Source organism: Vidua macroura, chromosome 3 (assembly GCF_024509145.1).
Source record: "Vidua macroura isolate BioBank_ID:100142 chromosome 3, ASM2450914v1, whole genome shotgun sequence".
Lineage (NCBI taxonomy): Eukaryota > Metazoa > Chordata > Aves > Passeriformes > Viduidae > Vidua > Vidua macroura.
Window position 1 is genome coordinate 75617047 of NC_071573.1, and position 19840 is coordinate 75636886.

At 36.7% G+C, this 19840-nt stretch overlaps 1 protein-coding gene across 4 annotated transcripts in view; it reads left to right on the forward strand.

Annotated features, from left to right (window-relative positions):
• Positions 1-19840, forward strand: part of MMS22L (MMS22 like, DNA repair protein) — an 88891-nt gene that overhangs the window by 30182 nt on the left and 38869 nt on the right. For 3 of the 4 annotated variants that reach the window (XM_053974451.1, XM_053974452.1, XM_053974453.1), the window contains exons 13-14: positions 132-352; positions 2847-3356. In XM_053974451.1, coding sequence (XP_053830426.1) covers positions 132-352; positions 2847-3356 — 731 coding nt within the window. The remainder of the gene's footprint in view (positions 1-131; positions 353-2846; positions 3357-19840) is intronic. The other variant, XM_053974450.1, reaches the window with a different exon arrangement.

A 19840-nucleotide genomic window follows, 5' to 3' on the forward strand; every position in this document is an offset into this window, starting at 1 on the left:
TGCATTTTTATTGTTTTAGCTGTGATAGGAACATATCCTTTTGTTCCTGTGAAGGAGTGCATCTTCCTGCCTTTGTAATATTGGCATTTATTGTTATTTATAATATCTTCTGTTTTCATCTATTCTTTTAGAACAGCTGCTTTACTGTCCCTTGGCTTGGTCTGAAGGATCTGGCAAATGTTAGTAAGACTTCTTTGTCAATGCTTGAGTTGGTGAAACGCTGCTGCTGTGAACAGCAGGTCCCTTCTCTGTACAACTCCAGCAACAGTTACTTCATTTTCCTCATCATTTTGGCACAGATTATGAAAGAAGAAAACAATGGTGTGCATCCTTGGAAACAGATTAAAGGACGGTATGGGTGCTATTTATTTTGTCTCATTTTGTAATAAGTGTAGTGGGTTAGGGGCCCTTCCAGCCACATGTGAGGCAGAGGGCACTCTGCTCATGACAAAGTAAAGGGCTTGAGGGATCCAGGGTGACTCATAATTTGAAGAAAGCAGTTGTTCCCTGAAGTTCCTGTTGCCAGCTGAGGCTGTAATTGGGTCCAAGAATCACCTTGGCATCCATAGAGTGGGATGATTTACCTCGTCCCACTGGCCAGGAACTTGGTAGACTGGCAACCAATGCAGTGGTACAACCCAGTTGCCAGACAGATAATGTAATTAAAGCACAGAAATTGCATTTGAGCTGCCTGTAAGCCATGTGTTGTTCAAGAACATGCAGACTGACACTTGCTAGACCTGCATTTTCATTTAAATATTTTATTTCTTTTCAGTTTTTTCAAAATCTCTCATAATATTTTTGTAAGGATTTTAATATTTCACTTAATCCTGGAACATACTAATTAAGTACAGTCAGTCATGATACAAGAAACCATAAAATATATATGCTCTAAATGAAAGCCTTGATGATTTACATACGTACTAATCCATAAGACTTTCCTTATAGTAATGAGATAGCAGTTGTAATGATTAGTACAGACTTGTTAAATTGTTTTCATTAGATAGAGAAAACAGAAATAGTTCTGGTTTAGGCTTTTAAGTTTTTAAAAAATATTTTATTAACTATTAGTAAAATTAATTAAAACTTTATTAAGCATTAGTAAGATCTTCGTGTACACAAGTAATAAACATTGAAAAATGCCCATATGTATACACACCTTACAAAGTTGTGGTGTTTTTCTTCCAGAAAAGAAGGGTTATCTTGGCTATCAGAAAAGAACAGTATGCCTGATGTCTATATACACTTCAGAAGTTGTTGTAGTCACTAAAGTTTGGCTTTATGAATCACTGCTACTTCGTAGAAACAAATATGTTGTTTGATTCTGTATCAGTGTCTTGCTTTTTAAAAGAATTTTAATTAGCCTACTCTTTCTTACTGAAATAAAATTATACTTACATTTTTGTGGTCTTATAGCTTGTTCTTCCCCTATTTTAAGGGGGGGAATAATAATATACAACACACAGTGCATCAGTCTGCTGAACCACTTTTCTTCATTTCTACCTTGAAAAAATCAATTACACAAGTAACAAAATTTAACAGCCTACAGCTATGATTTTGGGATGAACTCTGTTTTCAGCAGCTAACCAAGCCTTAATTGATGCATGAAAAACATAAATGCCTGTCAGTAGTAATTTACTACTAAACAACATTAATTGGATTTGCTGTGATTTTTGGTGGCTAGATTTGATAACCTCAACACCACTTCCAACTATTTTCCAGGTGACAAAATAGGAAAACAACACTTATGGATGTTTAATTACTGTAGGTAGAACTTACTTTAAATTAAAGGTGACGGATATACCCAAAGTTTTTAGCACAAAAATCAAAAAGTTATACCATTTTCATATTACTCTTCTGTTGTAGGAATGGTGATTTTTAAATACAAGTCCACATCCAAGCAAAGGTCCCAGAAAAGATGTCTTTGTATAAGCTTTTTCCTTTTTGTCAACCACTTTAAAGTTTCTAAGTCGCAATGCTTATCACCATCAGCTGTGTATGACTTGAGCATTTTCCTGTAAGCAGTGCAGATAAAGTTTCATAACATCTTCCTACCCGGAGAGAGCTTTCTCTTCCAAATGCCTCAGTTTCTCTGTTTTGTTTCAAATCTGTCCATACCATAGGTGAGCAGTACAAGTTGATACAGACTTTGGCAAAGCACTGTGGAGAAAAGGAATTTTCCCACAGAAATTGTCCTTTTACTGCAATGATGGTTTGGTCGGTGAGACTTTGATCACTGCAGTTGCAGCACTATAACATAATAGCAGAAACCAGTAGCTGGTTTCTATGTGGAAATGAAGAAGTTTCCAGGGAAGAAGTTGGTGTACAGGAATGGTTTGCTGCTGCAAAGAGACATCACTTGAAAGCTCCCTTTCCTAGGAGCCCTCATGGGCTAAACTTGATTGATTTGAAGGCACAGTATGGAGTACACAGACAGAGTAGAGAGTCTGCTCATAACATTGTGCTCAGCTTGGTACTAGAGGTTAGATAAGGGGGAAGGGTTAGGCTGCACCTCCAATTGGAAACAAAAGCAGAAACTGAAAGAGCATATTTGTTCCAGTAGCCATAAGAGTAATGAGAAAAAAGAGTATTTAAAATTTAAGGGTTACTAGAAGTGGATAACCATAAACTAAAAGCATGAAAATACAGTTTTAGTCACTCAAGAAGATAGAAAATGGCATACTTTAAGAAACTTTCTTTTTCCTGGGTGTTTTTTTGTTTTTTTTTTTTTTTTTTTTTTTTTTTTGTTTTTTTTTTTGTTTTGTTTTGTTTTTGGTTTTTTTTTTTTTTTTTTTTTTTTTTTTTTTTTTGTTGTTGTTGTTAATTTGTTTGTTTTTCTAACATAGAATTTATTCCAAGTTCCATCGGAAAAGAATGCAGGAGCTGACAGAAGTGGGGATGCAGAACTTTTTTAGCCTGTTCCTCGTGCTGGCAATAGTTGTGGAGACAGAAGATATAGTGAGTCGGGTGTTGGATCTTTTGGATTTCCTGACTCCATCCTCCATCACCACAGCTCGGAGAGCTCTCATCTGGAGAGGTCATTTTGCTTTCCTTTTAATTTATGTTGAGAAGAACATGGACATTAGTGCCCTGGCTGAGAAAGTCTCAAATGCTTTCCGTGAGAAGGCAAAGGAGTTTTTAGTAACCAAAAACGACTACACACAGAGACAAAATCTCTGGACTCTGCTATCAACCTACATTGATGGGGTCCAGGAAGTGTTTGAGACCAGCTGCTACTTGAGCCTTTCTGAGGAAAAGTTGCTAAATGATGGATTTACTATGCTGCTGCCTGCATGTCGAGGAGCTGAGCTGAGCATGGTGCTGAATTTTCTTCAGGTTGTTCTGGCCAGACTTCGGTAAGTTATTTAGTTAAATTGTGGATTTAGGCTAACTTTTTGTTTTTAGGGTTAAACTGTAGTTCCTATTATTTTTTTTTTACCAAAATTCAGTAAATGGAAAGAGAAATCTCTGAAGGGCTATGAATGATACGTCAAATTTCAAAATCCACCAATACTTAAGTGCATGTAGAATCTTTGAAATGTTTCCTTACTATTTCAGGAGATAAGGGTTGACGTCATGATGTTTTGTTATTAATCAGTGTCTTTTTAGAAAGTCATCCAGTTGCTTCTATTTCAGACAATATCATCTTTTCTTTGGTACAGGAAATTTGGAAATTATCATCTGTGTTAATTAATTGGGGGGGGATGTTGTATTTTTGTTTTTGTTTCTCCATTGAATGAGTTCATTTTCCCAAGTTTTTATTCTCTTTTTTTTTTCCTCTTTTACCAAGGTTGCATTCAAATACTACAGTTAGGAAGATTTAAATACTTGTCTGGGGTTCGATAGGAAAGAAGGAAATAATATTTTACCACTTCCAAGCAGTTTTGCTTTGATGTACTAGTTCATTTTTCAACATCTACAGTGCCCTTCAATAAGCATATTTTTTTGTCTACTGATGCCTTTGAGAAGCAGTCCTCCAGTTTGAAGCCCAAACTGCTTTTTTTTTCATAAGATATTAAGAGGTAGCTATTGATCTGCCAATACTTCAAATGTGCAAGACTGAAATATGTGTAAAGAGCTGTGGAAGAGTGCATAATAGGAATACTGAGGCCCATATGCAAGATCTCTCCTTAACTAGGTTCTTTGTTATTGTCTAGTAGTTTGACTGCAGCTGTCAATAGCTTATAGATCCAAAGACAACTGTTTTTCAGGCAGTCTTTTGAAAAAAGATGAAGCACAAAACTAAGTTTAGTTGATTTATTATTTATTATTTCAATTCAACTGAATGTATTTCCTGGAATAAATTGGAGACTTCACAAATACTTTGACATTTTCTCTATTAGCTAATACACAGCATTTGTTGTGTTGTTTTTAAAGATTGAATAGGGAGAAATTTCAGAGTGGTAAAAAAATTGCCTATTTTATAACTTGGCATTATTTTTAAGCTTTCCAGGACTGGGGCTTATGTGGCCCCCTTGTAACACATTCTCAGGTCATCACATACAAGGTACAGGACAGTATTAGTACCTTTCTTAAAAAAAGTAGTTCTGCTGAAATATTTGAATTACCAACATGCTCAAATGGTAATTGGTATGAGGTAGATTTTTAGAACCTTGCTTTTAACACTTATCTCAGTTTCTGTATTTGTACATTTGGTCACTGTTACCAGCCTGTTTATCCCATCTACAGAGGAACTAAATACCTTTACACTTATGAAAGACTTTGATCTTCAGGTTGTATGGAACAGGAAAATGTTAGTGATATTCCTGCTTTGACAGACTCACTGAAAACAGTCAGTCTTCTGTTGCCCTGCAAATAAAACAACACTAAAACCATCTTTTTTAATTCAGAAGATCTGGATGACTTGGTGCTAACCAGATGCTAGAATGTTACTGAATTGACCAGACTGATTAGGCCTGGTCTGTTTTCAAACTCAGAAATGGATGAAATGCTTGTTTTTAAAATCCAGGCTGATACAAGATAGTAGGCCTTTCATAAATGTAATTTTTCTGTACACTGCACTCTTAATAATTTTATAACTGTACGACAGGGAATTTACAGGTAGGAAGGAAGTGAGATCACTGATTAAAGAGACAAGCAGCTCCCTCTAGGCTGTTAGGAAATAATAACTTCATGTGTTACTTTCTGCTAACCCCAGATGATGGCTCACAGGAGCATTCTTTATTGCTGATTAAGTAGCATTATGAAAATACTGACTTGGTTGTGTTAACTAAGTGCCTCAATATTTAAAGCTTAAAATGTCAAATAGTTTTAGCAGTCCCCTTTAACATTTCTTGTTGGATTGCTGGAATCTCATTCCACGTTTCCCAGTTGTTTTTATTTGAGGATACTGTAAAAATTCTAGTCTTTCATTGTCAGAGTGAGGTGTAGCCAAAAGCTCTTCTTTAATTATAGCTATTCATGCTGCTGTGGTTAAGGGTCTGTCAGCATTTCCATTATAAACCTTTATTTTCAAGGGTTTGTAACATAGCAGTGAAAACTTGCTCTGGGCTAAAATTTGGCATACAAGGATTTGAAAGTGCGCTTGTTTTCTTTCTTTTTTCTTAAAAGACATCTGAAAAGAGACCCCCACCTTCACTATTTTTACACCACAGTGTTTTAAAATAACCCTTTCCAGCTTTTTTTTTTTTTTCTTTCTTTTTTTTTCTTTTTTTTTGTCTTCTAGAAAAGCGCTGGTAGCTTTTGATTGTTGTATTTACCTATGGTTAGACTATTTTAAATAAGGTTTCTTAAACCACGTTTTTTATTGATTGTTATAATTTTGATTATTGTGGGATCCATATATTTAAATAGAACTATGTCTTGGCAGGAGAACTCATTTTTACCAGTTTTTGGTACATGGTGAGTGGGTAATTGGAATCAAATGCTACTTGCTGGCACTTGCAAGTATTTGATCTTCATAGTAAGATTCACTGTGAAGTGTAAGATTGTGTTTTAATACTGTCTCCTTTTAAAAAGCAGTAAATAACCAAGAAACTCCCTAAATCAAACAGTGCTTCCTTCCTATGTTTGCTTATTTTGCTTCTTGCTCAGACATAAGTTTTTTCTTTTTTTTTTTTCCGTTTTTAAACAATGGTTTAAAATACTTATTGTTTTGTTTTGGTTTTATTTTCTTTTTTTTTACTGAAAGGTAAGTATAGGATGTTTGCCCATGTGTGCTTTCATTTGTTCCAAATCTCTAGCACTATCTGTCATCTGAGTGCCCAAAAAGAAGCCCTAGGTTAATAAAAATACAGGCATTAAATAGATTTGACAGAACTTGCTGTAAAAATGCATAGAAGGCTCGGAGAAATTGGCTGTAGGTGCTGGCACTGCAATATGTTATACTTAAAAGAAGTGTTTGAAACATGCTAAAATGTCTTGTATTGTAATGGGGTATTGCTTTGACATGAGCTTTCTCTTATTATTGTCATCCTGGCATCTGGGTTTTGTTGAGTGTTAGTACAGAGTTAGAGGACTATAAAATGTGACTAGATACCCTGCTGTGTTCCAAACATCTTTGCCTAGTTTCAGGGAGACTTGGTACTAATTCCTGTAGGAGAAATGAGAAGTACCACTAACCTAATACCATAATAAATGGCAATTTTGCTTTGAAAACTGTTCTGGAGTGTATATGCCTATTTGTACTTCTTTGCTAATTTTTGAAAATTTCAATATGTTGATTTTATACGCTCTTACAGCAATATTGACCAAGTAAACTGTCTCTAGCAGAAAGTTACATTAATAATTGGGCCATGGGTAACAGGAGAACTGGATGTTTCTATCTGTTTGAGTGTGTTTAGCCTTGAGGTTGTGAGAGAAACCACAATAGGAATGGATTATCCAGTATATCTTTGCTATGGAAATGTATAGTCATTTGTAATTTTTTTTTGAGTTTTACTTGCCATCAAAACAGCCTGTGGGAAGCTTTTTTGAGACCAACAGAAGCATCTCTCCCCCTCTCTGTTACTGTGGAAGTCAGTAGATAAGCTCAGGAGGAGAATAGAAAGGGCCACCCTCCTTCTTTTCTTTCCCCTCAGGGATTATAATGTTAGTCTTTGTGAAATCTTTTTTTCTGATGTTGAGCTTCTGAAAACTGTATTCAGAAGAGTTTGGAAGTTCATGAGTCTTCACTTACCTATCCCATCCTGTGAAGATATTTAGGGCTACCAGCTGTGATGTCCTGATAAGCACAGAAGGCAGCTCTGTGACTGAGCCACTGAACTGAGAGTCAGAAGATGTTAGTTTAGCTCTAAGATCTCCCACACTTAATGAATGACCACTAAAAGTTGCTGTGAACTTTGCTCACCTGTGTGGGGAAAAAAAAAAGGAAATAAATCCTTCCTTTTTCACTTTGCAACAAACATCCTATGCTTGGGGTCAAGCATGCCTTGCTATGCTAACTTGACCTATCTTTTAAAGTATTTTTACTGGGTTTTTTTTTTGAAGTTCAGGTATTCCATTAACAAAACTGGTGTTTAAATGAGTGTAATGAAAATCTTGTCTCTAAATGCTCTAATGCATGAGAACCAAACACAGATTTAGAATATAGCAGCATTTTGAGAGGTCTCCTATGTCTAAATCCTTAAAAATAATCTGTTACCACCTTCTGAGCAAATACTGTGTGTTCTTAGCTACAGTTGTTGCCTTAAGGTATGGCTCTGGTAATTAATACTGAATTTTTTTTCTTCTTCTTACTTTGTGGGATTTGAGGTATTTTTTTTAGGGTTTTATTGGAGACTAAAATAATGTTTTACAAATTTGTCCCTTTTATTCTGACCTTCAAAGTTGACTAGCTAAAACTAGCTAGTGTGTTTTGATTGTTTCTCCTCTGCTCTTAGAGAATTACTATGTAAAGAAATGAAATGAGACATCAGCATGCACTGGAAATGTGTCCCTAAATACTTTGCATATAGAAAGTTCTGTATATGTCTGTCACTGCTTCAGGTTTGCAAGAATTTTCACTTCCCCTTCTCATTTTCTTGAATCAGTAGGTAGACATGTGAAAGTTGAACAATTGATTAACATTAATTTCACATCGATGTTTAGGATGTAATAGAGAGCATCTCCCTTAGAAGGAGCAATAAGGCTGGAAGGCTTGTCCTATGAGGATTGACTGAGGTTTTGGGGCTTGTCTGGTTTGGAGAAAAGGAGGCTGAGGCATGACCTCATTGCTCTCTACAGATTCCTGAGATGGGGATGTGGAGAAGGAGGTGCTGAGCTCTTCTTCCTGGCCTCCACTAACAGGACATGTGGCAGTGGTTTAAAGCTGCACCAAGGGATGACTTAGACTGGACATTGGGAAGCATTTCTTTACTGAGAGAATGGTCAGGTACTGGAACAAACTTTCTAGAGAAGTGGTTGTTACCCCAAGCCTGTCAGTGTTTAAGGAGGCAATTGGACAACACCCTTAATAATTTACTTTAGCTCTTGATCAGCTCTGAATTACTTAGGCAGTTGGACTAGATGGCCATTCTGCATCCCTTCTATTCTTAGAATATTCTATTATAATAGAATATTCTATTCTACTGTTCTATTCTAGAATCACTTTGGAGCAAACTGAAACATTAAAAGCTATCAAAAAACCTTCCAGTTGTTGATGCCCAAAAAAAGTCAGTCTCAGTAGGTACCCAAAGCTAAAGAAACTCACTCTAATCTAGTACTCAGACATGAATCATGAAGATACACAGTTCAATAGCCTGTGCTACAGATGGAAGCACTTTTTGTGTTCCATTGTATCCATTTTATCTTCCAAAGATTAATCCACATAAGCTTTCTGTAGCCTACCTGAGAACAGTACAAGACTTCTGTTGTGAAAGAGTAAATCCATGAAAAAAAGAGTAAAACCATATCCAGGTGTACTGAGAACCTGCTGCTTGGGACCCTGCAGTTGTTTAGAGAAATATGTGCTCCCTGAAGGACATAAAGCACAGATTTGTTTTCCGATGGAAGTGTCTCACTTCTGAAACTATTTTCCCTAAATTAACTTTCATCTTGGTTTTCCTTTTATTCTTCACATGAGGTGTGAAAATGGCTTTTCGTATGGAGTGGGTTTTTTTTTGTGGTGGATGTTAAACAAAAAAATATTTTTGCCAATAAAATCATTATATGCAAGTAGCCTTCTAATCTCTTAATTTTGATTGTTTCTTCGTTACCTTACAAGATCTATATTTCTTCTCTCTTTAGGATATCTCATGTCAGATTTAAGGCTTATTTAAAATGAACAGAAAGCTGAAGCAATTTTCTTTATTCCATTTCAGTCTCCTAAGGCCTATTTCCCCCTGGTGAGCTCATAGCAACAGGGGGGTTTAAGGGAATTCAGCTTTCTGCAAATTAATGTCTCACATCATGAAAATTCAGGACCTTTTTTTTTTTCTATGTCTTGAAAAAGTAATACAGTGAGTGCGAGTATTATTTCTTGCCAGCGGGTGGAAGATGAATGATTTTGTCACAGTTTTACTGCTTGATGAGCAGTGTCCTGAGGGTCAGGCTTAAGTCTGTGTCACTATGCTGCTCATTACTCTTGAGCTAAATAAGGGCTGATTGGATCTAAATTGCCTAGCACATGGGCCGCAGATGAGCTCAGTGAGTAGGGGATGACCTGCTATTCAGGCTGGGAGTAACCCCGGTGTGCAAATGCTGCATTAGAACACCGTGGGAGAATGAGAGGCTACCGACCGCTGCCAGCAAAAGAAATCGAAATGTAAAAACTCTTTGATGCTGCAATGTTAGAATTTGAAATGTAGGAAGTGACAGGTTGATGGTACTTATCAGCTTTGGCTGGATTAGAGAACAGTGTCATCTTGCTTATATAATGACAGAAGAATGAAGCCCGCTCCCAAGTACTTTGCGGTGCGGAGCTGCTGCTGGCAGAGCCAATGCTGCCTCCTACTGACAGCCTGCGCGGGAGGATGGAGGAGCCACGGGCAGCTGGCTGCGGGCCCAGGGCTCGGCCCTGCCTGCCCAGGTGCCCAGCTCTGCCCGGGGCTTCTAGGCTCCCGGCAGAGAATCAGAAACCTGACTGATTAAACAGCAAGTGTGCATCGTGGGACAGCGGCAAGCCCCTGTCTTGGATGTGTCAAGAATGTTTAGACGAGTCAATTATGTGCGCTGAACCGGCCACATCTGGCTCTGCTTCACCCAGAACATTTCCCTTTGTGCTCTTCTCTCCATTGCTAGCCCCTGGGATGGGAGTTGCTATCTCTGGAGAAATGAATTCATTTGTGCCTATGTGTTTTAAAGAAAGTTGACCTTTAAAGTGGAGGAAAAAAATCTGAACGAACTCCAAGGAAGATTCCTTATGCTAACCAAACAGATAAATGTACTTGCCTTAATGGAGGAAAACAAAAAGCATCCAGCACCTGCTGGATGCTGGACACAACATAGATTGAAGCACTTTGTGCAGTTTTAAAAGATTCAGTTCTGTGGTTCAGTAGAACAAGCTTTTGGGTTTTTTCCCCTCACCATCACTCATACTTCAGAAACTGGGTAATAGCTGCAGTGATGAGAAATAGCCACTTCCTTCGTTTTTTTCCAAATTTGTTTCAGATTCTGTTACTGACAGCTGTAACCTACTAGAATAAACTCTTGCTACTAAATTCTGGGACTGTCTAATCAGCAAAAACAATTTAGTGTGTTTTCTTGAAAGCAATGACCAAGTGAAGAGAAGGGATGAATCTCAATACATTGTGTTTTCTGTTTACTCTTTAGTGTTTTTCTGGGTATATACTGTTTGATTCTTCATCCCCTAGGATGCTTTTGCTTATGACTGAATTTCTTCTTGGACATAAACAACTTCTAGTGTACTCATTCCTGGGTATCCTAAATGAAAAAAAAAAAAAAAAAAAAAAAAGGCAGAAAAAAGAAAACAGCAGCCTTAAAAGCACAAACAAATTGTTCTGTAAAATGGTGTGACTCTATGGGAATAAGAGAGAAAATTGTCACAAAAATCATTGATAGTGTAAGGCTTCAGTGTTACTTGTGTAATCTTAGTATTATCATTGTTTAATGGCATTTGTTCAGATCACTGAAAATTAAAAACTGTTTAGCACAAGTTGGACTAGATGAAAAATTCTAGGGTTTAAGTTTGTATGTAGCCAGAAATTAGAGGGTAATTTCTCTGTGTTCAAATGGAAAACAAAGCCAGGATTTTAAATTATTTTGTCCCTGGGCTAGCACAGTTGCCACCTATTGCAGGGGGAAAAGCTGGAATTGTTTGTGTATTCCCTTGTATCTTGCAAGAAGTGGGAAGTGAATCTGGTATTTATGCTTTCACCTCTGTTTATAGGATGTTTATTTATGTGAGTTTCGAAGACCATTGTATCTGCAAGAAAATCTGAAATTTGACTGAAATCTGTTGGCTAACTAACTTTTAACAGTGATTTTTTTATGCACACAGCCTGTATGATATTACAAAGCAGGACCTAATATGACTCTGCTTTAGGAAGAAACAACAACAACAACAAAATTGTTGTAAAGTGTGTTAATAAAACTCCTGCAGGTGAGAAGAGCTGCTTATTCTGTCTTTAGCTGCAGTGTTCTGTAATGCAGTTTGGATATGTCATTTTATAAAATATTTATGAATAAATTGAAAATTTGAGAGAGTCACAGAAATGAATGACTAGAGTAGGCAGTTTGTATAAGTTTGGAAATGATTTCAGCTAGGAGCAGTTAAGGGGAGACATGCTTGAACTTAGCCAATATGTAAAAGAATGTTACAGGTTTTCTGCTATTCTTCAAGCTACTGGAGACAGAATTGCTTAATTTTGGACAGAAGTTTAAAGTGGTTATTTAGAGTAGGCTGCAAATGTAGCACTCTTGCAGGCTTCAGGAGAGTCTTGTGGAACCAAACTTAGTTTTTTTTTTTTATATCTTTTTAAAATTTCCCTGTTCCACTGGGGGAGAAGAATTGAACCTGTTTAGTGCTACCGTAGCCTACTTGTTCTTGGAATTTCTGAGGTGGGAGTGCAAAGATGACTTCTACTATGCACTGGACAGTGGCTCTGCTGAAAAGGGTGATGGGATTTTGGTGGTTTTTTGTTTGAGTCTTGAAATCTTTCTAGAAAATCACTTTGCAAATGCTTTTTTAGGCATTGATACAGGGCATGTAGATGTGCATTGCCATGTTTTATTTGGCTTGGAGCAAGTCCAAGTGTCACTAATTGCCAGTGGCTAAATGCTCCAGCTTTCTTTGCAGTGGAACTAAAACAGGGACAGGGAAAATGTGTTTAATGGGAAATGAGCCCAAAATAGAAGGTCGCCCTATATATCCTCCCTAAAAACAAACTGGGAAGAGGAAGGCATGCTCTGCAACATGTTCATTGTGTATCATCTCAGGATCTTTTGAGGGCCTCTTCCTAACATTTCTTTTTCTGGGAGGAGCAAGTAGAGAAAGGTGAAAGTAGTTTGTGGTTTACATAGTTGTCTGATTAAGCTGAAGATGCTGTCTATTCCCTCTTTCACAACCAGAAGGCCCTGTTTATCTCTAATTGGGGTTAATTAAAGCCTGAGGGCAGTACTGAGCCCCTGCCAATGACTGTAAGGTACAGACATAATCCAGGCTGCAGCCCCTCACTGTAGGGAAGGGGGAGGTAACCATGGGCTTGTCACAGGCTCTGATAATGCAGATGTGCTAATGCTTCTGAAAACACATGAGTGAACTTATTTTTGGTCAGATAGTTCTGTTCATTCATTAATTTCTGGCTGTTATCAAAGAGTTGTATGAAGTGTCTGGTTTAACGTGCATGCTGGCAAATCTGTGTTAAGAGGCAGAAAGCTCCTGGCTCTCTCTGTGCTAATGCAGGGGCTGCACAGGCAGCCACAGCAGCCATTATGCACGCAGCAGGAGCATCCTGCTGCCAGGGATGTGTCAACCCTTACTGAGGGACAGGAGAAGGGGAGAGCAGGCAAGTACAGATGTGCTTGCCAGGACAATGAGGTTTCCTTCTACTGCTTTTTGCAGTCTTGTTTTCCTTACAAAAAGTCAACCATGAGAATAAACCAGAGTATTTTCATTGATATTCTTTTGATTTTCTGGACAGGAATATATTGTTTAGCTATTGAAGATGTGCCTTTGGAAATACTTGACTAAGTGTTTCACACATCTGCCAATTAAAAACATTTTAGAGCTGCTAAAGATTTACTGACAGGGAATTCCTCTGATTCACACCACACCTATTTATATTAAGGGTATTCTACAACAGCTTGAATTGGTGAGGAAAAACTGTGTGTATTTGTCCAGTGTATTTATATGGACTTTTGTATTAGATGCAAAGATGACATCAGAAAGATGTCAACGTACTGTGATTATCTCTTAAATAATAATTAACTGTAACACAACCATGATCATCCAAACATCATAGGAAGAGTGAATATATTCAGGCAATTAAGGGATTTTACAATATAATTATTAGGCACTGGGGAGATGTGACCCTGTTTAGGGTAATGGGGAGCTGTGGTTAATTGATGCTAGGATAATCAGATTTTTGCTGTTTTATTGTCCTGAGACCCTAGAATATGTGTGCATGCACTTAGGGGGGAAAAAAAAAAAAAACCAAGCATATGAAATGATAAGCCTAAAAGTGAATCTTGAAGTTATGCTTACATTATCTTGCCTTGCTGTACTGAATTACTGCTATGATTATAAGTGTTGAGAAATCATTTATATTGTCTGTAAATCATCCCCATTTTACATCACAGTGAAAATTCAATACATCTTGATTCCGAGTAGTTTGTAAAGGTATCTATTTTCCCAAGACATGAAAAATGACTAGCTTTATCCAAGTCAAACTCAAAAATTGAAGGTGTTCTTTTCTTGCAGCCAAGAAATTTTTGTTGTTTTCTTTTGTGAAAGAAAACCTTTGATATGTGTACAGTCTGAACGTTAGGACAGAAAATACAGTGGATGCAGTCCCCCTTGAGCTTCATTGTCTTCTCCAAATTTAGAATGTGAGATGAAGAAAATGGCATCAAGTTGCACCAGGGAAAGTTTTGATTGGATATTAGGAAAAAGTTCTTTGTGGGATGGGTTGTCAAGCACTGGAACAGGCTGCCCAGGAGGTATTTAAAAAAAGGAGATGTGGCACTTGGGGAAATGCTTTACTGGTGGATTTGGCACTGCTGGGTTAATGTTTGGACTTCATGATCTTAAAGGTCTTTTCCAACCTGAAAGGTTCTATGATTCTGTGAGGATGCAAAACAGAATTTCATTTCATTAAAGTTCATTATGAAAGTGTTTCCACTGCACTACTGTGATACTGAACCTCTGGAATTTCTAATAGCTCAACCTGCCAAGATTTGAAGATTAACTGTAGCATTGCTACTGTCTTTTACTAAAAGGTTGTCTCTTGCTCTTTTTTTTTTTTTCTGTTCTCTTTTTCCTGCTCTCTGTTGAAACAGAGTAATTTCTGAAAACTCTTCAGCAATCCTATCTCCATGTAAATTAATACTGTAAATTTTGCTGCTAGTGAGAGTGGAGGGGAGTAGTAAGAGTGGGTGGGGGGAGAGAAGAATTAAAATCATTCCAATAAATGGTTTAATTTATGCCTCAGCAGTTAAGCATGCTCCTGGTTAACAGAAATACCCTTCAGCTACACAGGATTTGGGAGGGTTGGAGGGCACTCATTTGCACATAAATAGCCATTAACTGATAAATTCCCAGAGGTCTCCTGTTGCATGCTAGTGGTTCTGACCTACTTAGCTAGCTTAAATTTGTTTTACAGAATTATTATAATTCCATCCTTGGTACTTAAACTTTGTGATTAATGCATGCCTCACAATACAATTAAAGTATAATTACACAGTTTTACAGTTTGCTATCATGGTGTTATTATTATTACAAAGAGCTGGATTTTGCAAATATTAGAAGAATTAGAGTTCTGATACCCATCACTTTGCTGTTATTAAGTGATTATGTTAAATGGGACCCCTTTATGTCTGAAGAATGAAGTGGAGAGAGGGGAATCATTAACTAGCACATCAGATGGTTTCTAAGTGATTGTGGAAGAGATGTGTGGTGACTTTTTTACACATCTGTAGATGATAGGTGCAAATACCTTTTGTTCCTCTATGCCAGCTGCCTATGACATGCTCTAGCACATCTGTGCTGTAGTGCTTGAAAAAGTTTCATACTAAGCATCTCTGTAATCTGTTAAAAATCATTTGTATGTGTTAAACTTTGATTTTATTCTACTTCATTGAATCTTTTTTTTTGCAAGTTTTTTTTTATACTCTTATAAAAATATGAGCAGCCAGATACAGATGCACAATAGATCTGTGCAGTGTACGGTAGGGTGTGCCTGCAAAGATGATACAGATCTTTCTCTTGCACTCTGTAAACTCAGAGCAGTTCTCTGTGAGGGATCTTCCTGACTTTTCAGTTTGTGCATGAATGTGCTGCATATTTATAGTGGCTGCAAATAACAGTAAGTCACAAACACTGCTATTTTTACTTTACCTGGCCTTCCTTATTTTTCAGACCAAACTTCTTTCTCTGGCTACTACTCATTCCTCAAGGAGTGATCCAAGAATCAGTAATGTTACTTGTATATGACCTAAAAAAATTGCTCTGTGGTGCATAATTCTTATTACATCAATTTTCTTTTTTTTTCCCCACTGCAGCTGTTTCAGAAAACCTAAATCTTTACATTAAGGATTAATATAATTAGCAATTAAAAGGACTGAAAAATATTTTTAATATTTTTTTCCTTATTCCATTGTAAGTAAAAACTCTAATTTTACTTTGTTTATCTGTGAATATGTGCTATATTGCAGAGTTCACTGGTGGGAAATGGATCAGTTGATGCATTTTCTGAATTACACATTCTGTTCTTCTAAAGCTCTAAGGTTATGCTATAATATTTTTTATCTATAATTGCAACTGGAGTGAAAACTCCAAATGTGATACAGAAATCAAATGTTGCACCTTCTAGTCTTATTTGATCCAGTGCCTTGGTTTTAATTTTGGCTTAGTTTAAAAAGACTTGTTGCTTATGTGGTTTTCCAGTTTTCCTAAGTTGTGCTATTCATTTCTTCAACAATGAAAATATTTCTTCTTTTTAATTCCGGAGAACACAAAGAGTAAAAGGCAAATAGAAATCTCTTTCTTAGAATTACTGCTTTTGCATCTCCATTTTTTTCTGTATTTATGCTGCTACAATGATATAATCTCTATTTTTGCTGTTATCATTTGAGCTCAGAAAACATTGGTCATTATTACTGATGCATGGAAGCATTCAAACAGGTAGCCAGTAATTATGCTTGGAAGAGTGTACTATATTTCAAGGCTTCCTACTTGTATATTCGTGAATTGGTTTTATTTCTAGTCTTTAAAAAAATACTGCATTGAAGTGATTTAAATCATTTTCATGTGGCACTGCAAAAATGCAAAGGCACATTACCAGAAAGAAATGGTCAGCAATAAGAGCTGTTTTGCAAAGTTGGCTTGCAAAAGCTACAACACTATGTGGAGAAAACAGTTATCCTGTAATAATAAGACTAATGAATTCAGAAATCCATTGATTGAACTGGCTCTGGGTAGATTATGTGCAGGCTTGCTTCAAGGAGAGGAATTTATGAAATGTTTGCCGCATCCAGCAAGCACTGCTGCTATAATACAGCTGCCTCCTCAGTGGTTTGCTTTGATCCTGTGGAATGAAAGGACAGGAGGATCAGCTCAGGTCTAAATGAGATTACAGCTGGTTCGGCAGCTTATCTGGTCTAATGCCAACTAGTGTGGCTTTGCACGTCCTAAGGGGTTTACAACAGAAACTGTTTATTGAGTATCATCGGTTTACTCAACACAAGCAGGCTAATCCTTCCCAGCCTCAGCATGTTGTAGGATTGTGTATGAGCCAAACCAAAAGCTGGTGCAGCCAGGGCCTCCAGAGCCCTTTGTCTCGCTTCATATTGATTTTTTTACCTGTGTTAAAGACAGTAAAAAATAAAACCAATAACCAGCCCTATTGTGAGCAAAAGGTTAATCTGACCTAAAAATCTTACAAAAGCATCTTTTAACCCTAGAAGGGACGGTAGCCTTTCTCTGACTTTTCACTCAAGAGATTTTCTAGTTTAGGGCTTTGAAGAGCAAAATAGGAAAAACAGCTTCAACATTTACCTCTGTGTCTTGAAGTTGTCTCTGAATTCTTTCAGCAGTTGCATAGAAAACTTTAAAAGTTATTTGTGACATTATTAACAAAGTGTTGTCTGCCTGTGGTAGGTGATGCGGATATCAGAAAACGCCTTCATCAGCTACTTTCTCAGTGAAAAAACAAATATTGCAAACTAGGCAAGTGCATCTTAAGAAATTAAGTAACAAACAGGCATATAAAATCAGAATGCTTTAAAAAATAATGTTCTGCAAGTTTTTAGACATCTCTTTCTGTTTTGATATTAAATACAATACAATATTGCAAAACAAGCACAATTTCATACAATCCTATTTTACTGAGCATATTTTCTATCTGAAGTGAGTCTTTTGGAAGGCATTACAGCATGTGTTATTATAATCAAATTTTTTTTATAGTGTAAAAAATATTAGATTAAACTCTAGGAAGCCTTGCACAGTAGTAGTAATACATTTACACTAGAAAGAAACATAGTAAGTTATTAAACCTACATTGTCAGAATTATTACTAAATACTTTTTTGTATATTATTGGGAGTAATTAAATTGTTTTTACCATGATATGGAAAAGAAAATTTGTTGGCACACCTGTCATCAACTGCATGTGACAGACTTAAACTGGAAACTGTTTGAAGGCTGTTGATTGCTCTGTAAAAGAAAAGATGACAGTAACTTGAGGAATTATGAGTGGCTGTTTCCTGTTTATCTCACCTAATTGGAATGAAGGTCTATTTAAGCTGTATGTAAGCAAAGACGTTAACATGGACACCATGGAAGAATTAGGAGAATTTTGTGGAGAAATTGCTATAAATGTGGAAGATAAATGTGAACTTTAATAATACTTAAGCCTAATGGATAAGACATGGACAAGTTTAAAATGTAGTAATTGTTCATTTAGTTCTATTCTATCAAATCTGATCTTAAAGCAATAGGTTGCTCTCATGTAGTGTTACATTTTAGAATGGTTGAAGATAAAAACTATTGTTGATGATTGCTTAAAGTCTGTTCAAGCATTTGAACAGTGCAAATCACAGCATTTTGTCAGACAGTGAGAAGTTTTGCCTGGATAATGCTTCCCACACGCACACAGGTCGCAGGATAAATTATGTGCACAGTTTTACAGCGTAGCTGGTGCTGGAAGTTAAATGAATGCCCAGTGGTAGAACTTGTAAAACATTTTCCTGTTAACACTACCAGGCAGAATTGATATTGTTGATGGTACCTTTGATCTAATAAACGATCAGTTTTAACAGTGATTTTTACTGTGTTTCAGAGGGGATGATGATATAAGTTTAGCAAGCCTGCCATCCTTCCTGGATGACAGATTAGCTCTACTGTCTGTATTACCCAGTGTTGGGAACAATGTCAGTATGGGATGTTTTGTATCCAAAGTAATCACCTCCACTAAAAAGATATATTACATGAACAGCATCCTTTCTTGCAACAGACACTCCATGAGGAACAAAATTGATTTTGCAGGAAGGAAATGAAATACTTTGTTTTGGAATTTGGAAACAAGTTAGTTCATTATCTTGAGTACAAGTTTCCCTGCCTTCCAAAATATGTTTTCTCTCTTGAGAGGAAGATTTTCCTAAACCACTTACAGTGTATGACTCCAAGCAACTTGCTAGAGAGTATCCATATGCATATAGGTTTTGGTTTTTTGCAAAGACAGCTAGAGAAGCTAGAGCAAGAGAGTTTCATTTTGGAAAAGAAAAACTTTATTTGAACTACAGTTCCTATCTCTGTTACAGTCTTGTTTTAAATTAAGAGTATTTTTGAAGTATTTTTCATGCTTCCTGCCTGAAAAATGAGTTGCATGATAATACTGGCTGTTAGAGATGTGATGGGTCTGTTACTGGAAATTATTTCAGAATATCTGAAGAGAGAACTGTGGGTAAAACTGTGGTAAAGAGAACAAGCCAACTACTTTTAGTTTGGGTTTTAATATTTAATATTTTGATACTCTCCTCAGGACTTTGTGCAGTTATCTTCAGAGTCCATTTCACATCTGATCCCATCAGAAAATTTTAACTGAGGTGGCACCAACTCAGCATCTAAATATCTGCAGCCAGAATAACAATTTTGCCAGTTTGTCTTTGCTTCTTTGTACTTGAGCCTGAGTAAGGACATGCTCAGTGAGAGAAACTGCATTTCTAAAGCTGTGCTAGGTAATGGAGAAATTGTCCTCAGTGAACGTTTCACACAATTTGTTGAACTTTGAATTTTTTTTTTTAATTTTTTGTAGCATGGCTAAGAAGAATTTTAATGATCTTTGCATAGCCATAATTTTGCCATCACATTTCTAAGATTGTAAACTCTTTCAAAATGATCTGTATTCTTTTGATATATTCAAATGAAACACTGTGAGCTTAAAGAGAGATCCACTTTAGTACAGTGTGTGGGTATCTCTTCCCCAGTGTGGGGAGTCCATCAGCACTGGAAGTCTGATTAAGTACTGGGGTCTGAATTGTAAGAAATTATCTGTTTAGGGTCAACCTTTAAGCTATACTTTTTATTTCAGCCATCAGTACTGTAAGAAATTACTTTTTCAAGTGTAAACAATAGTTTAGAGAAGAGATGAACCTGTCCCATCATTATAATTCTCTGTCAGCTGCTGCTGATCTCAGAGTCCCACAGAAGAGCTAAAGGCAGGATTTTGGAAATTACTATACCTAAAACTGGATTTCAGTGCTGGTCTTTCAGCACCATTACTTGG